The sequence below is a fragment of the Psammomys obesus genome, unplaced genomic scaffold (assembly GCF_907164565.1).
Source record: "Psammomys obesus unplaced genomic scaffold, mPsaObe1.curated_primary_1811, whole genome shotgun sequence".
Lineage (NCBI taxonomy): Eukaryota > Metazoa > Chordata > Mammalia > Rodentia > Muridae > Psammomys > Psammomys obesus.
In genome coordinates this window covers 14,997,011-15,020,158 of record NW_026596088.1, presented here as the reverse complement: position 1 = coordinate 15,020,158, position 23,148 = coordinate 14,997,011, and the positions used below count along the sequence as shown (strand labels likewise).

At 48.4% G+C, this 23,148-nt stretch overlaps 1 protein-coding gene across 2 annotated transcripts in view; it reads right to left on the bottom strand.

Moving 5' to 3' along the window:
* Dkk3 (dickkopf WNT signaling pathway inhibitor 3) overlaps positions 1-23,148 on the bottom strand; it is a 41,806-nt gene that overhangs the window by 15,099 nt on the left and 3,559 nt on the right. For both annotated transcript variants that reach the window (XM_055627595.1, XM_055627596.1), the window contains 2 exons: positions 18,391-18,528; positions 16,178-16,261 (listed from right to left, as the gene is read on the bottom strand). In XM_055627595.1, coding sequence (XP_055483570.1) covers positions 16,178-16,261; positions 18,391-18,528 — 222 coding nt within the window. The remainder of the gene's footprint in view (positions 1-16,177; positions 16,262-18,390; positions 18,529-23,148) is intronic.

Genomic DNA, 23,148 nt, shown 5'->3' with positions numbered 1-23,148 from the left:
GCCAAAGCTACACAGAGAAACCCTACCTCAGAAAAAAAAAAAAAAAAGTGGAGATAAGCTCCAGAGAGGGTCATGTCAGAGGATTGGAAGTTTAAAAGATTTTATCCTTGGATACGTAACTTGGTTCAAGGCTAGCCTATGAATAGGGGGATTCTACCTCAAAAAACAAAACAGACACAAGAAAGCGGTAAAGTGTTTGTGATGACATCAGTACCTGATAATACATAGCTGGTGGGCTCCCTTTAAGACATTCAAGATTGGAGGAAATAATTTAAAAGCTAGGGAGGCCAAGGAGATGGCTCAGTGGGTAAAGTGCTTGCTGTGTGAGAACACGAGAACATAAGCTGATGGCCAGCACACACATATAAAACTGGTCTTAGTGAGGCACATCTGTGAGGCCGGGGCTGGCGAGACAGGCGGATCCCCGAAACTCAGTGGCCAACCGGCTGAGCAGAACTGGTAAGCTTCTGATTCAGTGAGAAACCCTGTCTCAAAAACACAGGTACGGAGAACAAATAAAAAGTGGGTGCAAACAGAGACATGTTCTTTCTCTGAGGAGATTAGGAGGCTGGTGGGTACCCATGATTAAGAACCTCTCCGTATAAGTCACCAAGATGTCACCCTCCTTTGAAAAATATACCACAGGGAAAGATGGCTCTGCAGGTTAAAGGTGCTTTGCTGACCTGAGTTCAATCCCAGGACCCACAAGAATGAACTTCTGTAAATTGTTCTCTGATTACACACACACACACACACACACACACACACACACACACACACACCCTGGCATGTCCCCCATATACACATAAAAAATAAACAAATGTTTAAAAACTACATCACAAAGAATTTCCTCAGCTTCCTTGAGAAGAAAAGTAGGAAAAGATGAATTCAAAGCTACTCAGAACAAAAGCAAATTGCTTAGCTCTGTACGGAAGAAAATATGTCCCTGGGCCCCTCGTGTGCTTGAAAGCTCTCCAGCTTTCCTTTGCACCATGATTTTTTTCCTTTCCCAGCCTCTACCCACAAAATTCTTCCACAGCAAGGCGAGTAGGGGCTCCTGGAATTTCTAGACTTTTCCACGTAAGCCACATATGTTAATGAGCCTGGAAAAGGTTTTAATTTGCTTCTGTGGTGGAAAATAAAATCGTGCCTGACTTCATTTTTCTCAGAAGTGGTTGAGTCCTTTTCACCCTCAGGGGCTGGTAGAGAACACGGGAGCTTTGCCTCCAAGGGAAAAGCCACGTGCAGGTGGCCCAGGGCACACCCAGGAGCCTGGCCCGTTCTCACATGCCTGATTTACTTTACCACTTAGGCACTGGCAGGAGTGAGGGAAAACAGCCTGGCACACAGTTGGTGCCTGGGAAAATGAGTTCTCCTCTCCCCTCACCTTCTAAATCCCAGCACATTGTAGGGGGCAGAGAAAGTGTTCTACACGAGGTGGCACTGAACTGACTGGACTTGGCCCTTCTGCTACAAGATGCATGTCCTCCCTGGCGAAGGAGGGCTCCAAGACAGGGACCCTGGAAACAGTGGAAGAAGCAAAGGCTGCTGGGAACTGACCTGAGCATATGGCCTTCTGCTGCCAGGCCGGGGAAAGACAGGTTTACGCCTAATCTTAGGCCCAGGGACCCTGCGTGTGGGACATAGCTTGCTTCAGTCTTTGAACTTAGATGTCCCTCCATTCTGAGAAGTCTTCTCTCTGCCCCCTGGACCTGACACCTCTTCAGAGGTCCTAACTGATGAAACTGGAAAATCCAGGCTGACCTCCTGTGGCGGTGTTTTCCATACCCCACTGTTGCTATGCTGTCAGTGGCCAGTGTCTTCTGACACTGACAGCACTCTCGGAAAATTCTCTGCCTCAGTGGCTGAGAATGACCCTCTGCAGCAAGAGTTAAAAAGAGACAGAAGATGGCTTGGTCAGTGAAGCACTCACTCTCCAAGCATTTGGACCTGAACCTGAATTTGGATCCTCACACTGTTGGGACAGAGACACGAAGAGTCCTGGAGCTCACCGCAATCTGTGAGTTGCCAGCTCGACGAGAAACCTGTCTCAGAAAATGAGTAAGTGGGGAGTGACTGAGGAAAACAGCCAGTATTGGCTTCCACATGCCCCTACACGTATGTACACACATGTGCGTGTGCACACCCAGGGACAGTACACACATACACAAAGGACAGCAGCGCTATGAGAGAGACCATCGTTTGTCTTCTGTGACCCACAGGGCTTTGCCACCCTGGGAAGGGGGTGACCCCTGTGATGTTGTTTCTGGCTGTCCTTCATGAATTTGTCTCCTTTTTCAGAAGGGAAGAGAACTGGCGACCAGCGGAGCTTGAGCTAAATGATGCCCATTGCAATCAGGCGGTAGAAGTTCTGATAACCCTTCCAAGGTTACCCAAAATTACAGCGGCAAGTGCCGTGACAGTTTCTATCAGAAATACACACTTTAATTGAGATGGCCAAAATTTGCAGTTTTTTTTAAATTCTAGTTCTACCATTTAACATTGTATTGTAGCTTTTGATATTTAACTTCACCAAACTCCTGTTTCCTCTCCCCAGAACAATACCTGTGGAGGATTTCAGGGATTGAAAACAGAACATGCCACAGCCCGCAGGGACACCGCTCAGCGAAAAGTGATGCTAAGGAACAAAGAAGTGAGTGAGGCCAGGAAAACAATCCCTCAGAGTGCATGGTTTTCTAATAGGTGAAACTCTCCCGCCAAGCCAGGGAGGCGCTTGGCGTGTAAAGTGCTTGCGACACAAGCAAGGTGAACTGGGTTTGCCTCCCCAGCACCCACACAAAGGCCAGGGTGGTGGTGCACACCTGCAGTCCCAGAGCTGGGCAGGCAGGGAAGGTGGGCGCTGGGACTCCCTGGCCAGCCAAGCTAGCTGCACAGGCAAACTCCAGGTCCAGTGAGAGACCTTGTCTCAAAAGTAAAAGGGAGAATGAGAAAAGAGAGCTGATGCCAATATCTGGCCTCCACACACACGCACGCACGCACACACGCACGCACGCACACACGCACGCACGCACACACACACGCACACACACACACCTTTTCAAATACTCTCTCCTGGCTGTCGTCTTCAAGAATTCTCCTGTTTACATTTCCCAATTCATCTATTAAAAGTGTCCCCTCAACTACTGCGTGCCCATTTCATGCTAAGCATAGACTGAGAGGAGCCTCCTGACTTCCTAGGACTCGAAACCATTCAGAAAATTCCCTGTACTTCATGAAATGCCCATTCTCCCTAGCCAGAACTCCCAGAAGTCTCCTTCCTCAGCCACAATATCTCCTCTATTATCAGGAACCCCATTTTCCTTGTCACTAATCCTCGGTGACAACCCTAGACTCACCCTCTGTGACAGGGAACTCCAGGCTTAGCAAACCCTGAACTAACCTGAAATGAGGGTCCATGTCTGATAAACTGATCACTCCTGAAGAAAACTCACACCCCTCAGCTCTGTACCTCATCTACAAATGAAGCGTTTGCCCTCAAACAGGGATGAGAAGTGAGTCACAAATAGAATTTGTTCAGCTACCTGTCGGCAACTGCTTATAGTGTTATCTTAGTTCAAATACTGATATATTTGCACTCATAAGGGAATGACTCTGAAATATATTAGTGATGTCTGCCATAGGGTGGGGCATTTCAGAGTTCTGTGCCAAGTGCTTCCATTATATCTTCTTTTGTTTGCTTTGTTTTGGGGCAGAGTCAAGAATAGCAGAGGCTGCCTTCAAAATCACTGTGTAGCCAAGGATGGCCTTGAATCCCTGAGCCTTCCCCCCAACCTCCCGAGTGCTAGACTGCATCACTTCCCCTGGTTCTTACAGCACTGGGGATTGAACCTGGGGCTCTGTGCATACCTGGTAAGCAGTCTACCACTGGGCCACACCCCAGCCCCTGGTTCCTTAAAGAACTTGAAGTGAGGCCAGGAGGCCCTGTGGGTTCTCCAACATATACCTGCCAGATCCTGTGAGAGACTCCATTTTCTTTGGCACAGGGCCTGTCTGCACACATACACTTTTTCATCTGTTTGCTCTGGCGCCTTGGCCACTGTCACCTCGTAGAAATTCATAGTCACTGCATTAGAAGCAACCTTACAGGAAAATAAACACCATTCCTGATTTATCACACTCATCCTCTGTAGTCTACTGCCTTCCTATACCCTGAGGGGCCAAGAATTAAGTCATAGGTGGAAATTCACACCATATCTTATTGTGTGTGTGTGTGTGTGTGTGTGTGTGTGTGTGTGTGTGTGTGTGTATGTATGTGTGCTATATAGCCCAGGATGCCCCCTAACTCCTGACCCTTCGCCTCAAGCTCCCCAACTCCTAATCCTCATGTCTCAGGCTCCCCGGTACTGGGATTACAGGTGTGTGCTGCTCTGCCAGCTCATGGCTTCCCTCTCTTCTCAGGCTGTCAGAAAATGCTCTTCTCCTCGAAGCAGGCCTGACACGCAGGGGTGAGGGATATTGGCCGCACACAACAGGGCTTCTTCTATGCACAGCCGTTCACATTCCAAATGCCACCATACTGTGCCACTCTGAAATGCACCCAAGTATCTTATCCCTTCTCACTGCTGTAGAAGTGAAAATGGCAGTGACAGCAAGTCTAGAGAGAGCAATGAGAGCCGTGACTTCGTCTCCATCCGTCACTTCCCTTCCCTTGCTGGGGAGGTAACCAGAGCAGCAGCATTCTGCCTGACGTGGGACACCAGCGAGGCTTGTCCAACCATGACACCATGGCCACTCCTCAAGGGCATGAAATACGGCCTCTGTCCTGTCCACTACATCCCAGCCATCCCCTTCCACTGACCCTTTGTCCTACTCTGAGGGAAGAATGGACATGACTGAGGGGGAATGTGTTCTTTCAGGAGGCTGGAGAGCGGGTGCGGGGCCTCACATAGAGAGGTTGGGGGAGTAGATTCCTAGAAAGCTACCAAAAGCTCATCTTGTTATTCCAGAGCTCAAGTTATAGACTTGCGTATAAGACAGAGTCTTAAACACATCAGCCAGAGACCCCAATGCCAGCTCAGAATGCAGGGACAGCAGTGCTGCTTGGTTCTCCTGCTAAGGCAGCCGGGCTTGGGGCTGCCACAGTGGAGAGGCCACCTCCAGAGCCAGAACTAGAAAGCACTGCCAAGAGAAAAAAGATCAGTTATTTGGGGTTTGGACTTTGTTTTTTGCTTTGTTTTGCTTTGTGTTTTGTTTTGTTTTGCAGAAGCTAAAAAGCAAACAAACAAACAAAAAACCCATTAAAGAAAAATACATGTTTTAGAAGTTTTTGGCGTGAATAAGACCTCAGTTCTTTATCCCTCCTGTTAGTACTGCCATCTGTAAAATGGGGTCAGTGGGTGCCCTCCTTGGATGGCTGTCACGCAGATGGTGGGAGGGGTACCAGAGACCCCTCATGGGAACCTGGCACACAGCAGGCGGTGTTTGCTTCCATTGTGTAGAACCCTCATGCCATCATAATCGCTGGTTGTTAGGAAACACTTAGTCATCTCTCCACAGCCAGTATTCACCCTGGTTCACAAATGTCCGGGGTGGGGGAGGGGCTGCTTAATCTGATGGCCTTCCCAGTCACAATGGCCAAATGAGGGGCCTTAGGGTAGCACAGCAGACCCCACTATTATTACATTTGTGGTATTATTTTAAAAACAAAGCAAGATGGGCTCACAAGCTTTGTGAGGTTTTCGGAACAACGACCGCCAAGGGCGAAGAAGGGCAAGACTGCACAGATCTGACAAACAGGATGTGAAGGTCCCTGGGCCAGTGCCTGGGAGAATCCCCAAGTTCCCCGGGCAGAAGACAGCCACACGCCTGCACGAGACACTGTTTGGCCTCAGCATGTCTAGAGAGCACAGAACTCAGCTTGTTCTGCAGCCGACGGCATTGGGCTAACCAGATTAGAGGCACGATTGGTGTGACTTACCTGGTGCACGCTCCACTTTCAAGTAAAATGTTCCAGACTTCTAGGCCCAAAGCCAGGCTCTTGGAGACACAAGACACTGGAGCCCAATAGAGACTTGGGTCGAGCTTTAGCTAAGCTTCGACCTCAGAGATGGCCTCTGCCACCCAAACCATGTCCTCTTTGCTTCCTGCCTTTGGGATCATGTGATAGCTCATGTATGCAATGCAGGAAGTGGTAAAGGCTTTCCGACACACAGTGTGCCTAACTCAGCATGTCTCCTGACTCCTTGGCTGGGTTCTCCAAGTCTCCTGACCCAAACCCCACCCCTTCCCAGCTCCAGCTGCTCTTTCTACCAGGTTCTGGCATTCCAAGTAACTGCCCTGCAGCTCTTATATCCCAGTGTCTTGACTTTGAACAAGGAATGCCCTTCCTCCCTGCAACTGATTCCCAGACACCATTGCAAATACAGCTTAGCCACCACCTCTTCCAGGAAGCCCATCAAGAATGCAAAGGGCCCGAGTCTCCCCTGCTTTCAAGGTGAAGGGAGCCCTCCTGTTTTACACAAGACTCTAGGGTAGGAGGCAAATTTGGGCTTTGATGGCAGCTGCATAGAAGCAGTGTGAGCTCAGAGTCTGTGACAGTCCTCTGGCTCCCTAAGCTGCACGCACACACTGGGAAAATGTCACCTGTTGCGCCTCCTACCTGAAAAGCCGGAAGCTGACAGAACGAAACCTTGATGCTGGAGCACTTCTATCATGCTAGGGAGAATAGCCCTTTCCTCCCAAGTCTACATACACACCACCCTTAAAGTCCAGAACAGCTGGGCAGTTAGTGTCTCGGCTTACGGAGCAAACAGAAACATGACAGCTTATGCAGAATCCCTCCCAACCACCCTGCCTGGCTTAAGCTCTGCTTTAAACATTACATATCTTCGGTATACACCCATAATCCATAGCATCGGAGAGGCTGAGGCAAGGGGTTGGCATCAGATTCGACTACTACAGGGATAGCAAGACCCTGTCTCAAAAAGAAAGAAACTGGCTGGAGAGGTGGCCCAGAGGTTAGATCTCAGCTCCACGCCCAGCGCCCATGCCAGGCAGCACAGAACTGCCTATACCTCCAGCTCCAGGGGATCGGACACCCTCCTCGGGCCTCCTCAAGTGCTTCGCACACACAGCCATACACAAGTAAAAGAAATCTTTAAAAAGAAATAAATTATGGGCTCATATTGTAACTACTTATTTTAGTTGGTTGGTTGATGGAGCCTGGGTTCCCTTTGATGTTAGAAACGCTATTACACTTTCACCCGCCAGTAACATAGTAAGTAGTCCAAAGAGCTAGTGAATAAGTAATGAGTGGGCTGAGTGAGTAACACAGGGGATTATGATAGGCATGGACTGGAGGTTGTCAAAATATAAAAACAGTAGTTGAGCGATGATCTATCTACACTATTTTAACTTCATGAATACATGTTGAACAAATTCACTGTCGTGTGTGTGTGTGTGTGTGTGTGTGTGTGTGTGTGTGTGTGTATTTAAAAGGGGGGGGGTCTCATGTAGCTCAGGCTACTCTTAAACTATCTGTGTAGCAAAGGATAACCCTGAACTCATGATCCTCCTGCCTCTGCTTCCTGATCGCTAGGACTACCACTCTTGGCTGGAAGGAAATTTGAGGAACTCATTTTTACCTATGGAGAAATTAAGGTATGAAGCAGTTAAGCCACTAAACAAAGTCACACAGCTAATAAGTACCAGGAGTGTTATTTGAACTGACCTACCTGTGGCCAGCCCTTAATGAACTTGCTAAAGAGCTTCTGGCAGGGGCATCTAAACTCCTATGGGAAGGGGAGGAATGGGGCACAGAGCAGAGGGAAGGAGGGCTTTTTGTTCTTATTTTCCAGAGGTGGAGGCGGTAGCCTCTTAAGTCATCTCTTCTCCCATGTGACTCAACCCATGAGCTCACAGACTGAGCACACAGCTGGGTCCTGCTGGGACTTCCACCTCCTTATCTGCCCCTTGCGGGGGAGGAGAGGGGAGGAGGTGGTATTTGGCCTTGGGATAGTCTGCAATGCAAATCTGACCTTTCCCTGACACCAAGAGAACTAGAGGACTGAGGCCAACTTCAAGACTCTATTTGCTTCAATTTATAGTCCCAATGGCCTCCTCTTTGACCTTAAACATACACCACAAACAAGCTCTTCTTTCTTGCTTCTCCTTGAGCCTCCCGAGAACACCCACTGAGACCCCCAGTGTAGCCAAGGCTGCCCAGTAACAAGCCTGAGAGACTGCTGAGATTTCCAGCACAAGGCTCAGGTAGGAAGTTCTGCAGGAAGTTCTCATAATACTAGGAGTGTTCACCCTTTGCCAAAGCAGGTTGGCCTCCAAGCTCACACGACAAAAATACTTGTCTGTACTGAAATTATGAGTAATCTACAGGGTCTTTAAAACCGATTTTGAAGATTATTTTCATCTTATGTGTATGCCATATGTGAGCAGGTGCCCACAGAGAGCCAGAAGAGGGTGTTTGATCCCCTGGAACTGGAGTTACAGACAGTTGTGAACCCTCTGAAGTGAGAAGTGGGAACTAAACACGGCTCCTCTGCCAGAGCAGCAAGTGCTCTTACACTAAGCCATCTCTCCATCCCATTGTAAATACTTTCAAAATAGCAATCTATAAAGTCTACACAAGCTGAAATTCCTCCAGTGGTTCCTGCTGTTAACAATTTAGTATATATTTTATCAAGCTTTTCACACATACTTTTTTCCTTAAAATCAGATATTTTTATATGTTACACATATATATCTTATATAATTTATATATGTACCGCTCTGAAACTGATTTTCTTAGCAACCTGTTGAAGATATCCTTTTATCTTTTTATACCAATTTACATTAAACTGAACTGAAACTTATTTTACTTTTTTTTTTTTTTTAAAGACAGAGTCCCTGTCACGAGAGTGGGAGATGTAGCCCTGCCCCTCACTCTCTGCAGCACTTGGGAGAACAGGCCCTGCACCTCGCCTTGGCAGCACAGTAGAGCTGGCTCTGGCGGTGAAGGCTTGGGTGAGGCAGCCGTGAGGGCATGATATAGGGAGAGCTGACCCTGACCCTTCTGTGCTTCAGGAAGACACAGCAGTGATGGAGAGCTCGCCCTGGTGGGCAGCCATGGGAGAGCTGGTAGGCTGGCCAACTCAGCTAACACCCCGGCCCAGATCCAGGCTTTCAAGTCAGCCCACCCCAACATCTACTCCCTCTATGAACTGCTGGAGCACTGAAGGGGCCTGCTGGGAGATGTTTTTTTGTGTGTTGTATATCCAAATGCTGATTTTTGTACCCAGAGATCTGGTTAGAGGCTGGATGTTGGCATTGTAATTATTATGAACCATCTCCTGGTCGGGAGCGTGACTCCAGTGGCTTGCTTTGATATTTAAATCTCAGCGGAGAGACTGCTTTTACCAGACCTTCTCTAAAGGCAGGGTAGAATTTGCAAGTCCATCTCCTTTTGTTTGTGACAGCAGGTAGGATAGCTTGTGAGGATCACACCTCTTCCTCAGGCTCCTTGTGCAAATTAAACCATTTTTCTGAGATATTTCTACTCTGGCTTAGAAACTCTACAATAAAAAGACAGGCCGACAGTTACTGCAGAAGAAGGCTGACTCTTGTGTAAACAGTACACAAATAAGCAACTAGATACAATGTTGTGAGATGGAAGGAGCCAGAGGACAGGAAAGAGGGGAGGAACTAGAGAACAGGAAGGGGTGAGAAGGAGGAGGAGCTCCAGGAGAAAGCAAGAGGAGAGCAGAGCTGGAGGAGAGAGCTTAGAGGACGTGGAGCATGAACCAGACCTAAGATTTCACAAAAAGCAAGTATAATGTGGGAAATCTAAATGTTAGGAAACAGAGAGGAGGCAGGCAGAGACTTGAGACTTGCTGCTGGCACTGCTTGCTGCAGCTGCCTGCCTTTTGCCATGGCTGTCGAGTCTGGACATTTAAAAAGTTTCCTGTGTGCTGTGTGTTTATTTTATTAATTTTAATCCTCACTCCCAACTCAAGAACCGTTCGACTCTGCCCGGCTGGCCCCGGCATCTCCTATCCTGGTATGTTATATACATTGTTCTCTGTCACCTTCTGATTGATTAATAAAGAGGTAAACAGCCAATAGCTGGGCAGGAGAAGGTAAGGCAGGACTTCTGATCCCAGTGAGGGGTTCTCAGGTGGGGACCAGAGAGAAGGGAGTCACCATGAGGACATAGATGGAAAAGAAGCAGGTGCCAAAGCGAGAGAGCAGGTAACAGGCCACATCGCCAGGTTAGTGTTAGAATAACTGAGTACCTGCCCAGCTGTAGTACCCAAAGCCTTTAATAAATAATATAAGGTCTCCATGTCATTTATGAGCTAGAATGGACATAGAGGAAAAAAAAAAAAACTTTGCATTTAACAGGGGATAGTCCTGCAGATCCAAAGCTGCAGGATCTCCATGACCCAGGGCAATGACAAGAGTCCAGGTGAGAATCCAGTGTTGATAGTGTAGCAGAAACCAGAGGGCTTGAACCAGACCAGTGACTCATTGCAATGAACATTTGCAATTACAGATGTGTGAACAAAAGGGAATGCTGTGGGACACACTCTAACACACTATAGCTTCTACAACCAGATTGTTTGTTTGTTTTAGCTTTTTGTGGGGGAGGTTGCAAGGGCAGAAAGCAGATACAAAGGGACAGGGAGAAGAATGGGATTGGGGTGCATGGTGTGAAATTCAAAAAGAGTGTGCAACGCCATGCCCCGTTTACCCTGTGGTGGAGATGGAACCCAGGCCTCCATCCAATGGCAAGCACTCTACCATTCCAGGTCTGACACTCATTTATTAAGACCACAGTGTTTCAGTTCAAGACAGGGAATCATTTACAGATGATGGAGGGTTTCTTTTTAAAGGGCATTTTGGTTGAGGACATACCAATCCCGTGAGTCTGTCTCCCCCACATCAAGTGTATTTGGGGGTAATTATCCATGTCTCAGAGTGGCAGAGTTCTTCAGTTTTCCACGTAATTTTTTTCGCTATGGTATTAAGGGCCTTCTACTCGCCCTGATGTAGGAGCCTGCTGTCACACTCTGTGTGGGTAGGGGATGGCTATGGAGAGCCACAGCAGCCCAAGTCACCTCCATTGAACACCAGGTCCGTTTTCTTCTACAGAAGCAGGCATACACCTGCTCCCAGGCCTCACACTTTGCGCCCAGTCACCTGCCCATCAGCTCCTCTCCTTGCCTGCTGACACATGGACCAAGCACACAGCACCAACAGAACCATCAGCTTGCGGCTAAGACCTCCAGCAAAGCATGTTGACTAGAGAAGAAACTGTCCCACGGCTGCCTTGGCTTCCAGACAGCCTCTGTTTGCCGCTTAGTCCCGTTCTTTTTCCCAGCAGATTGCTGGGAACCAGGGCAGTTGCCAATTACAGCCCAGCTTTAATTGCTTTGCCTTAACAATGAGAGTGCTGCAGAGCTTTTGTCAGTCTTCCAAACGGATGAGGGCACTGTCTGCCTCCTGCCTCTCTGTGTACCATCCTGTCCCAAGCCAACTGAAGGAAAGGGCTACACTTCAGTCCTCCAAGCTGACCTGGCCCAGCAGGACTTCCCAGGAGGCAAAATCTCTAGAGACTGCCTCAGACTTTCATGTACCCTCCTCAGGGGTACATGCTCAGTCATGCAAGCATGAGGACATGAGTTCCCAGCACTGGGAAGGCAGAAAGAGGTGGATCCCTAGGTTTACTGGCCAGCCAGCCTAGCCTACATCCAGTTAGAGACCCTGTCTCAAAAACAATGAGCAACAACTGAAGACCCAAGGCTGGCTTCTGGGCTCCACACATACTTGCACACATACGCACACATCCCCAGCATCTTGGCATCCATTAACCTGACAGGCAGGAAGCAGCAGAAATCGAGAGTACAGAGAGAACAAAGCCACGCCCAGGCAAGCCTTTCTTCTGTGAGGTGTGACCAGGCTTGCCAGTGGGAGAGGCCTGAGCAAGATTCAGGCCACTGGACACATTTTCCCCTCCCATTCATTTCTGGTCTCTGTCTCTCCTAGGGATGGCATCTGAAACATTTGCTGAAGTTCTGTCAGGCTGTAACATTCCACCCTCCCCGGGATCCAACAGGAGCAACAGGCAGGGTGATGTCCTGCCAGGGCAGCCATTGGTTCTGCATTCACAGCAAGGGCACACTACCCTAATCCATCCCCTCCATCAGAGGGGCGGCATCAGCACTGGACACTGTCTTGAACAAAGAAGTGACTGAGGCATTCACATTTCTACTGGCTGTATGGCTTTGATGATGAAATCTGCCCACGAGTATCTTGGAGTTTATAGATACAAAGGAACCCATCGCTTCAAACTAGGTGTGTTTGTGAGGAAAACAAAAAAAGGCTCACTCTTATACCACCGAGGAGACCGACACCCGAAAGACAGTGCACCGGGGGCCTAAATCATGTAGCTGCAGGATGTTTTCATCAGAGGAACACAGCCTTTCAAAATGGTGGTCAGACACTTCCATGAAGAAAAGCTTCCCGAGAATGCACGGTGGCCTGTCCTCTGCAGGGCCTAACTGCCATTTCCTCCTGGTCCCCTATCCGGCAGAAGCACAGTGGTCATCCTGGCCCCTGGCCCTCAAAGGGGCCTGGCTGAAGGCTCGACACAAAGGCCCCTTACAAAGATGTCGGGCCCTATCTACGTCAGGTGAAATTACATGCCTCTCACATCTGAGTGCAAAAACAGACCAGTGCCTTCCACAGACTGGGAAATTTCTAGACAGGCATATAGTGTTACTTGGGTTACTGTCTGGAACTTTCCACGAACCCTCCTCGGGTTACCATACATATTTATATGCGCTCCTCGGTTAAAGAAAGAAAAACACATTATGCCTGATGATTGCTTTCAACTGAATTAATCTGGGAACTATAAATAAATAAATGAATGGATGGATAGATAGATAGATAGATAGATAGATAGATAGATAGATAGATAGATAGATTAGCCCTGTTTATGGCAGATGAAGGTTTGAGGGGGCTGTGACTATTACTTTTTGGGACAGGACAGTTGCTGCAGTGTGAAGTATTGTTAGGGCCACCTGTAAAAATCATCAAGTTGCAGAACTATGAAATGGGACCAAGTGACCCAGCTTCCTGCTCAGAAAAGGAAACTTCACATTCCTATAAGGCTAGCCCTCCAGGGCAGGAGAGACAGCTCAGTGCTGAAGAATGCTCGTTGCTCTTGCTGAGGGTCAGGGTTCGTTTCCCATCATCTACATGGTGCTCATAATTATCTGTAACTTCAGTTCCAGGGCATTAGAAACTCTCTTCCAGTAGGCCACACTCGTGTATTTGTGTGACGTATTTACATACATGCAAAACACTCACACGCATACAGAACTAAATTAAATTAAAAGAAAACATAGTGATTGACAGCCAAGTGTGATGATGCACACCTAGAAGCCCAGCATTTGGGAAGCAGAGGCAGGAGAATCATTTCAAGTTCAAAGCCAGCCAGGGCTGCATAGTGAAACCTTGCCACAAACAAATAAACAAACAAAAATAAATAAATAAATAGCTGACCCCCAGGAGAGCTCGGCAGGTAAAGGGGCACGCCACCAAAGCCTAATGACACAGTTCAATCCCCAGAGAGCTGATTTGCACAAGTTGTTCTCTGGCTACCATGCATGTGTGCATATGCATTTTCATGTGCACACACGCATGCACAAGACAGACAGACAGATAGACAGACAGATGTTATCATGCCACCCGACCTGGTTTAATGTTCACCACGGTAAGCCAAGGATGGACAGGAAGTTGAATGAAGTGCTGCAGGTACTGGAAGCCAGGTGCCACTCTCTTGACACTTGACATGCCTTTGTGACCCTAACCAGGCCCTATAATGAAGTAGACGTATCACCTCTCATATGCCATCCCTTCAAGGGAGCTGAGAAAGCCTCCACTCTGTTCTAAAGCCCTGTGAGACTGACAGTGGGCAGGAAGAAGAGCCAGCTCTGGCCAGCCAAGCACCCAAACTCAGGTCTCCCTTCTGGTCAATCAGAGCGACACTTATTCTCACAGAGAAACTCAGCTCCTTCACCTCCTAGGGCCTAAGCAAAACGCAAGGAAAAATTGCGATGAGCCCCCAGCCCCTGGCTTGGCTGTGTGGCACCCCTCTAGCATGCTGCCTCCTGCAGGCTACCACACACAGGGGTTCCAATTATGTACCACACAAAGTGCCGTGTTTATGTCCGCTGTTACCTGGTGAACAGGTGCCAGGTGGACTTTTCAACTAAGGACCCAAACTGGACCACACGGACCCACCAGGCCAGGCACACTCAAGAAATCTGGCATCAGTCACAAGCGCCCAGCACAGCTGTCCTTTGGCCTAGGGGTGCTATGAGCATCTTTGAGGTCTTGTGGTTTTACCCAGCCACAGCTCTTAGAATCACAACTCCCCTCAACAGTACTCAGCTCTGTTCCTCGGCCCTCGTTGGGGCTGGAGAGGGCGAGGAGTGTGCAAGGATGTGTTTTCATTAGGGATGCCCCATATAATGCGTGCATGTGCACCTCTGAAATCTGAGCAGCGTCCTTGGGTCTTCTTGGAGTCAAGAGGAACTATCAGTGAGAACAAAGGCCTTCTTTCTGACTGACAGCCCTCTGAATTCTGTTAACCCTGCCGTTTCTACTCCGTTAGCTTCTACCCAGGCTCTGCTTCCTACCAGCCTGGAGCACAGCCTTCACTCAGAAATTCTCTCTAATGTTTTCCCCATAGGAAGACTGCCCATGCTGTGCCATGGCTGTGCCATGGCTGGCTGGTTTAAGTGTTCTCTCTCTCTCTCCCTTCCTCCCCCGCTCTCTGTCTCTGTCTCTCTCTCTCTTTCTGCTTTAAAAGCTAGTCCTGGGCCCATGACTCAGGAAGTAAATCATTTGCCCTGCAAGAATGAGGACCTGAGGTTCTTACTGCTTGGTATGATGGTCCATGCTTATAATCCCAGCACCAGGGAGCCACACGGAAATGGGAAACTTGCTGGCCAGACAACCTAGCCTAATTGGTGACCTTTAGACCAGTGGGAGACCCTCCCTCGAAGGAGATGGACAGTGTTCCTGAGGATGACAGCCAACATTGTCCTCCTCTGGCTTCCACATACATACATGCATGTACTGAAAAGAAAAGAAAGCTGGCCTCTCCCCCACCCCATTCCAGCCTTTGTGTGCCCTGTTTTTGTCTTCTGTCCTTTTAAACCAAGAGACGGTACAAAGTATGAGCTGATAACTAGGAGACAGAGGTGTCCCAATTCATAGAGCGTGATAAGCTCATGCTTTTGGCTCTGTGGCCAGGCCCCTCCAGTTCATGGCAGAGCTCATTCCACCTCCCAGCAGTCTCCCTTGAAAGGTGGTTGCCACTGTCATACAGCCAACCAGCCCCCAAGCCTGTGCTAAATGTCTACCAACTCCTCCCACATTGGAGCGCTATGCCAAAACAAGCAGAAAAAGAAACAAAAAGAGAGTGCTGACTGCCAACCAAAACACCACCACCTTCCTAATAACCCGCTAGTTCAGCAGTGAGGTCGAAAGTGGGCACAAATCCTGCATGCCTTTGCCAGGGCTGTGAGAGACATCTGGTCAAAGAGGCTGTCCTGTTTCCCCACAAGGAAGGGTATTGTCTCCCGGTGACCACATCCACTTGCGGGGACTTCTTCTCTAGCCTGGAGGTTTGATCTGTGACTCCCACTGGGTTCTCCCTGACTTGAGACCACGTCATATCCCTGCTAACTTTAGGGAGTCCATAATCCTATAAAATCCAGCACACCTTTCAACTAAGCCACAGAAAAACTGCAATAGCAGTTATGGAAACCAGAGCCTGACGCCAGAGATGACAGGCAGCCTTCTTCACCTTTAGGCTCACCAAGCGGAGTTACAGAGAGCATGAGCCATCCCATGGTCTCTGGGCATTTTATCCTCTGGGACACAGGGTCTGTCACCAAATGATATATATACCTGGCACTTGCTCCCCTTTTGAATCTGAGGCCCAGATCACAGCTGGATTCAAGGGCCCTTGTTTCTGACCCATGTGTCTGAAGGTGTAGTCTTCCCACAGACGGGAGATGGTGCAATGGGACCAGTTGGCAGTGACAAGGCTGAAGAGGAGTGGGAGTCTGCACCCATCCCCCATGGCCTGCAGACTGAGGTCGGCAGACTGAGAGGCACAGAGGTAGATGGGTAGATGGGAACTTACATGGCTCCTCTTGCCTTCTTCATCCCCTACAGATGTAATGACTGTCTCAGAAAAGACCATCTGTCCTGTCTGGTTGTTGGTTACCTAGAGATAAACACAGGGGTAGTAAAAATGAAACAAGGAATTCTGGGGAAAAAATCTCAAGACTTTGTTTTTCACTTTCTGAAGTGGAAGTCCCTTTCTGAAGGGGAATGCCCACTCCCCCTGATGAGTTATAATCATGGTGCTGCCAGAGAACAGAATCCACATCATCAGGCAACCATGCAGAAGGCACAAGGTGTCAGGGGGACAGCACAAGAGTGGCGCCTGTGAGCAACTCCAAGCTACTCAACACCAGCTATTTTTACCACCCTTGGGGCTCATCACTTGATACTGAGTGTCAAGATTCTTCTTGACAAAATTCCAGTCTGACCAGCCTGAGAGCGGAGGCCTGTAATCACAGCACTTGGGCTGCGGATGCAGAAGGATAAGAGTTCAAAGCCATCCTTAGCTATATACTAAACGGGGGCCACACTAGGCTACATGAGATTCTGTCTCAATAAATAGATAAATAAATAGATATCCACTCTGTGTATCTAGCCAAACAAATGCCTTCATGAGAGGCAAGAAGGTGAAGGTTCCGGCCACTCCGCCAGCTCCTGATTCTATAGAGCTATTCATCTCACCGAGATAGCCCTGAAGCACACAGGAAACCTGCCCCCTGTGCCTGCTTGTGGGCTGCCCTGAGCCTGTCCTGCACCCAGTGAAGAATCAGGGCCACTCCCGCCTCCTCCAAGGCCAGGAGTAAAGATGGGTCTGGCCTAGGACCAGGAGAAATGTTCTCTGAGCCCTGGGTCAGTAGCCGGCAGCTATCTAGTCATTTCCCTTCCTGGTTCAGTTTTCTCACTTTGGCATCTTTAAAGTCAGTGCCGGCTTTAAAGGGTAAAACCAAGGCAGAACCATGCGGACAGGTCCAGTGTGCAGAAAGGGACCAGCTTCCCGGGCAGCAAGAGATGGTCTCTACAATTGGGCTCTCCTTTGCTCTTTCTCTCTTTCCTCCTCCAAGGTCTCAAGTCATCTAGACTGGCCTCAAAGTCACTAGACAGCCAAGGCTAGCCTTAAACTCCTGATCTTTCACTTTCACTGCTTTCACTTCCCAAGTACTGAGATTACAGATGTGAGTTACTACACCTGGTTCATTTTCACCTAAGTATTTCTTCCCTGTGAAAAGGAATGATGCCTTCCTTTCTTCTTCTTCTTCTTCTTCTTCTTCTTCTTCTCCTTCTTCCTCCTCCTCCTCCTCCTCCTCCTCCTCCTCTTCTGCACTCCTTACAGCAGCATCCTGTAATTTAGTTCTTCACGCCCCTTCTAGTTCTTCTCCTTCTTTTTCTTCCCCTTCTTCCTCCTCCTCTTCATGGTAGTTTTATGTAGCAGTGTCTTTTTTTTTTTTTTTTTTTTAATTCTAAAGGCCCTTTTGGTGTTTTTATTATCCCAACATGCACTTCCTAATCTCTAGAAAAAAGAATGCATGCTGTTTCTCTGGATATATTTCATTGCTACTGTGCACCTCCCTCCTGAAGCACTGTACAGGCTAGTGCTCCATGGAGCCCCTTGAGAGCCTGTGCTGGTAGCAGCTTTCTCCTCCGAATTACTCATGGGTCAGGCTGGCATACACCTTAGAAAGAGTGAGGGAGATGGATCCCTGTGAGTTCAAGGCCAGCCCAGGCTACACTGTAAGAACCTATCTTAAAAATCGACTCTCTGCTTTGTTTTTGTTTTTGTTTTTGTTTTTCCTGAGAGGGAGGCTCTGTGTTGTACTGGCTGTCCTGTAACTGCCTCCACCTCCAGAGTGCTGGGATTAAAGGTGTACTCCACCACACCAGCTGATGATTTCCCTCCTTGAAGGGGGATGTGTCACCAATGAGTTGCTCCTAAGGGAATGGTGAAGACCCGTCTACCATAAGGTCTCTTCAGACCGGACAGAGGCTCACACCCATGAGCACCTTCTTCCCACCTGTGACAAAGATGCAGTTGCAATACATTGTGTAATGAGTGCAGGTGCCGCTTCGTCCAAGGCCTTGGGCAGTACCCTCTCTTCTTTGGTTTTTAATCTGCTTTCTATAGCTCTCACATAAACACTTGTGGCATTGAACGACATGTGTCCACAAGCCCCCCCCCCCTTTCCCAATGGGACTGCCTGCAGGAACAAGACATGGCTGCGCCACCACCCTTACCTTGTGAATTTCTTGATGCACATGGACTGTGTCATTCCCAACCCTGGTATCTGTGTTTGTCTCGTTGTGATAGTTGGCAGGTAAACTTGACAGGTTCACCTCTGAGGATGTTCTAGCAGCCGCTTCTTCTGCCTCCATCTACCAAATTGAATAAGCAAAATTGTTTCTTTTAGTTTAACGGAGGTGGAGAAAAGGGGCCACCGTCTTTTCTCCTCTTCTGTAGGTGCAAAGATTGGTGACAGTGGCAGGCCACCGAGGAGCCATTAGACTGGAGCTCCAAGTGTTTTACAGTGGCCTCTGACAACCTCAGAAGGTGAAAGTGCTTATGCGGCAAGCCTGAAGAGTTTTATCCCTGGAACCCACATAAAAGAGTTAGAATGTGTTGACTCTAAACTGTAATCCCAGCATGGTTACAAGAGTATCAGGGGAGGAAAGGGGAGAATCAGCAGGGAGCCCTCAGAGCCGCAGAGAGACCCTGCCTCAGCAACGCGAAGGAGAGAACTGACGCCTGTAAATCTGTTCTCTGATCTGCTGCACACTCACGTGGCACACACATGCATACACACACGCCTCTCCCCTTAAACACTACCCTCGACTCTTCTGCTTTTCAATCTGCATTCTGTTGATCTCATTTACATCTGTGGCTTGGCGTTAGCCACGCCAATCTTTTTTTCCCCTTTTATTATCACAACCTCCCAGGACATGAATGTTAATATCCACATTTTGCAAGTAGGAAAACTCAGGCTCACAGAGTCTAGAGACACTCCCAAGATGCCCATTGTAGGCTGGAGTTGAAATCTGAGCATTGGTACCTTGCCCAGGCCCTGGCGGCCTAACCCAGAGCTCACCTGCATTAAATTCCCAGTCAGCCAGCACCTAGGGCTCTCTTTGGCCACAGAAATGTGCTCAGTCTCTGGAAGGCTCACGTGCTAGTATCTCCAATGAGGAACAGGCTGAGGGGATGTACCCCAACTTTCCCACTTGCAAGACAAGTCTCTGTGTGGGCCCTAGTGGGATTAAACCCCAAGGGCCAAGGCAGGATCCTTCTCAGGGCCAACCTTTGCTGTTTTTCTCCTTTCCACCTCTTTTTTAATCCCTGCAAGAATTTTCTGGGGTTTGTTCCCCAACTAAACAATTTTCTGCCCAATTCTTGTTGCAGGGTCTGGTGTATAGAGAGTGAAACTCGGATAGAAAGAATATCCTTGCCATATGGTTCCCTTCCCCACCCCATCTCCTGGTGGCCCTGGGAGGATCTTCTATGGAATCAATAGATGGGTTCCTGGGCCCACGCCCCTTCTAGTTCTTGGGAAACATTTACCAGCTCTTCTTTGGTGTCAGGCTTCTGAGGTCATGCCCTCAAATCCTCTGACACCTGAGTCACAAACAGCAGTCACACGTGATTACGTCCACTTTCTCCTTCCAGACTGTCACATCTCCAGTCTGGCGAGTGGGCAGGTGGTAGAACGGCCATTCACAGCTCCACAGACACAAAGGCAGCCCAGGTCATCGACTCCAGAGCCACCAGATGCTGTGTCTAGGAATCTCAAATGCAAGACCCCGTAGAGAACCCTGATTAAGGGCTGGGGGCTTTCTAATATGCTATCTGACCTATTTTGATTCTCGAAAATAAATCCTCAAAAAACATTTTCCTACTGAAAACAATCACTTTATCCCCCTCCTTCCCTTCCTCCCTTTTCTTTTAATTTATTCCTTCCTTCCTTCCTTCCTTCCTTCCTTCCTTCCTTCCTTCCTTCCTTCCTTCCTCTCCCCTCTTCTTGTCAAGGTCTCATGTAGACTAGCCCTAGCATACTCACAATGTGCCAGAGACCTGCTTTTAACTTCCTGCTTCCACCTCCCGAGTGTTTTCACGAGCCACAACATCCTACCTACTCTCATTTCCTAAAATACTATAACACCGATTTCCCACCTCCCCCGCCCAGAAGGCCAAGCCAATGAAAACAGAGACAACACACACACACACACACACACACACACACACACACACAGCTTGAAGAGGAGAAACCTGTTGAGCATACACAGTTCATCCAACAGTCTCAGGTGCCCGCCTTGGACATACTGTGCTGACACGCTAAAGGTGAACCAGTGCCACAGCACGGGACCACCACTGCATGCTAGTAAAACTCTAGCCTTAGTCTTGGGTGTGGCCTCTACACCTGGCTCTGTGCATATTCACAGCACCGCCTGCGGGGGAGGTGTTGTTCACTCTCCTGTTAGTGGCAGAGAAAAAACGAGCCTAACAGAGGTCATCACAGCAATTGGCAAATGACAAAGCTTGGATTAAGATTTAGGTCTTTCTGACTTCAAATAGCATTCCTTTCCTAAACAGTCCAAGATGGCCTCTGACCCGGAGACTTACACACTTATGGGAAAAGTCCCACACAAACCAGTTTAAGGATGACTGTGGCCCCTCTCACACAGTGGTGTCTACCAGCAAAAGAAGTAAGGCTTCAGGAGGAGGAGGAGGAGGTCGCAGGATTGGGTTGGTCCCCGTGGGTGACAGAGGGGTTGAGAATGCTACAGAGTTCAGAGGCAAAGTTGTAGCATCCTGAACAAGCAAGCATGGTGCATGCTGGGAGCTGGAGCAGAGGGACCCTGCTGGGCACCGGAGAAAATTGAGTAAGAGGTCAACAGACATATCTAAAGAGCTTCTCTAACACAGATGCTGGCCTGGTTTTCAACCAGAGGCATCAAGGTCATTTGAAAATCTTAAATAAATAAATACCTGGTACCTCCCTAAATGTACTGAATTGTCATTTCTAGAGGCAGGGCTCCACACATCAGTGAGGTTTTTTGGATAACTGGGAAGATTTTCTTCTCCCTGCTCCTGGCAACTGAGGGCTACAGCAGGTTCTGTACTATCTGTGAAATAATTTGGAGACCAGGTTAGGAAGAGACTGGAGTCGGGGGATTGGCCAGAATCCAGTCTGGAAGGAGGAGCCTTCTGGTAGCAAAGGCTTCCTGCAAAGTATAGAAGGTCCAAGATGAGCACCGAATTAGACAACCAACTGCCACAGCATCACCAAAGGGCAGCCTGGGAGGCCGGGCCAGGGTTCTGGAGCGAGACAGGGTGAGCTTAAGCCCTAGCTTTACCCCAGATAACCACAGAACACTACGCCTGGCCCCTCTAAACCACAGCTTGTGCAGTGAGGAGGCCCCCCGCTTTGGTCAGCGGTCCCCATCCGAGCACTGACACGGCACCTGTTGCAGGGCTAACAAGCGATGAGTTGCTCTGCACTTCTTACAGCAGCATCCTGTAAGAAAGAGACGGTGAAGCCGCCAGCTTGGCAGAAGTGGGAGGGGCAGGCAGCCAACACGGAGCTTCTGAAAAGCTCCCATTATAACAACATAGAGAAGAAAGAGAAGGAACCGACCCATCCTGGATGGGCAGGAAATGGCAATATTTTTAAGATAAGGACCTGGCATGTTTAGCGAGGACAAAGGTTTAGCTGGGAACAAGGAAAACAAGATACCGGAGAGGGGGTATCTAAAAAAAAAAAGACTATCTTAATCTGTTCTAAATTCCATTAGAATTGGAATTATACAGTTTGGCTTTCAGAGCACTGGCAAGTCCCCAAATCTCCAGGCTACTGTTGGCTGAGCAGTCCCCCCAACCCCCAAACCCTATCCCCTCTCTGCCAGTGTCTATTTCAACACAATGAGCTAAGGACTATTTAATGAAACCATAAACTAAAAGTACAGTTTACCATGGAATCTTCAACCACAGTGATTACTGCCACCAGCAAGAGAAACTGAAGCCTGGAGCAAACGTTGCTCCACAGCAGAAGAACGTGAATGCTGTAAAAACGGCCCTCACAGCCCATCAATCTGTGTGTATTAAAGAAGCACAGGAGGAAAACTGAACAGATAAACCCAGGCCTGGTATTGGGGCCCTTCCTAGGACTCAGTCAGGCCGTAAAGGCCCGCTACAATATGACACTTACAGGCTGGGAGGTGGCCCTTAGGGAAAGGTATACCACCAAACCTGAAAATCAGAGTTCAATCCCTAGGGCCCACACGGTGGAAAGAGAAAGTCTATTCCCTAAATTGTTCTCTGACCTCCACAGAGAATGTATGCAGTGGCACACACACACACACACACATATACCACACCACACCACACCAAGTTATTACATATACAAAAGCATTTCAAATATACCAATACCGGATGTGGCAATGAGGGCAGAAGGGATGAAGTGCCTGTATCCTTAACATGCACTTCTTAATGACACAAGATAATAAAACAAGAATAACAGGAACTTCTAAGCTCAAAGGGGTTGTTAGGACTTGCTTTCTCTAAAGATAATCCTAGAAAATCTGCTACTTTGTGCCTTAAGACACATCAACAGCCTGAGACAGCTGGAAAAAATAAAATGCCAGGAAGTTACTTGAAAGCAGATTCATGATGCAACTATGTAAACATCAGCTGGCCCCGGTCCTTTCTCATTCTCTTGGACAGCAGCTAAACAGCACGGTCCTGTGTTTATGACATTTAAGGGCTTTTGTTTTGTTTTGTTTTTGTTTTTTTGAGACAGGTTTTCTCTGTGTAGCCTTGGCTGTCCTGGACTCACTTTGTAGAACAGACTGAGACTGGCTTTGAACAGAGATCTGCCTGCCTCTGCCTCCTCGAATGCTGGAATTAAAGGCACAAGAGTCACTATGCCCAGCTTTAATGGGCTTTATTAAATAAATTTAAATAAATAAACAAACAAACAAACAAACTGTGTTGGTAGATGTTCC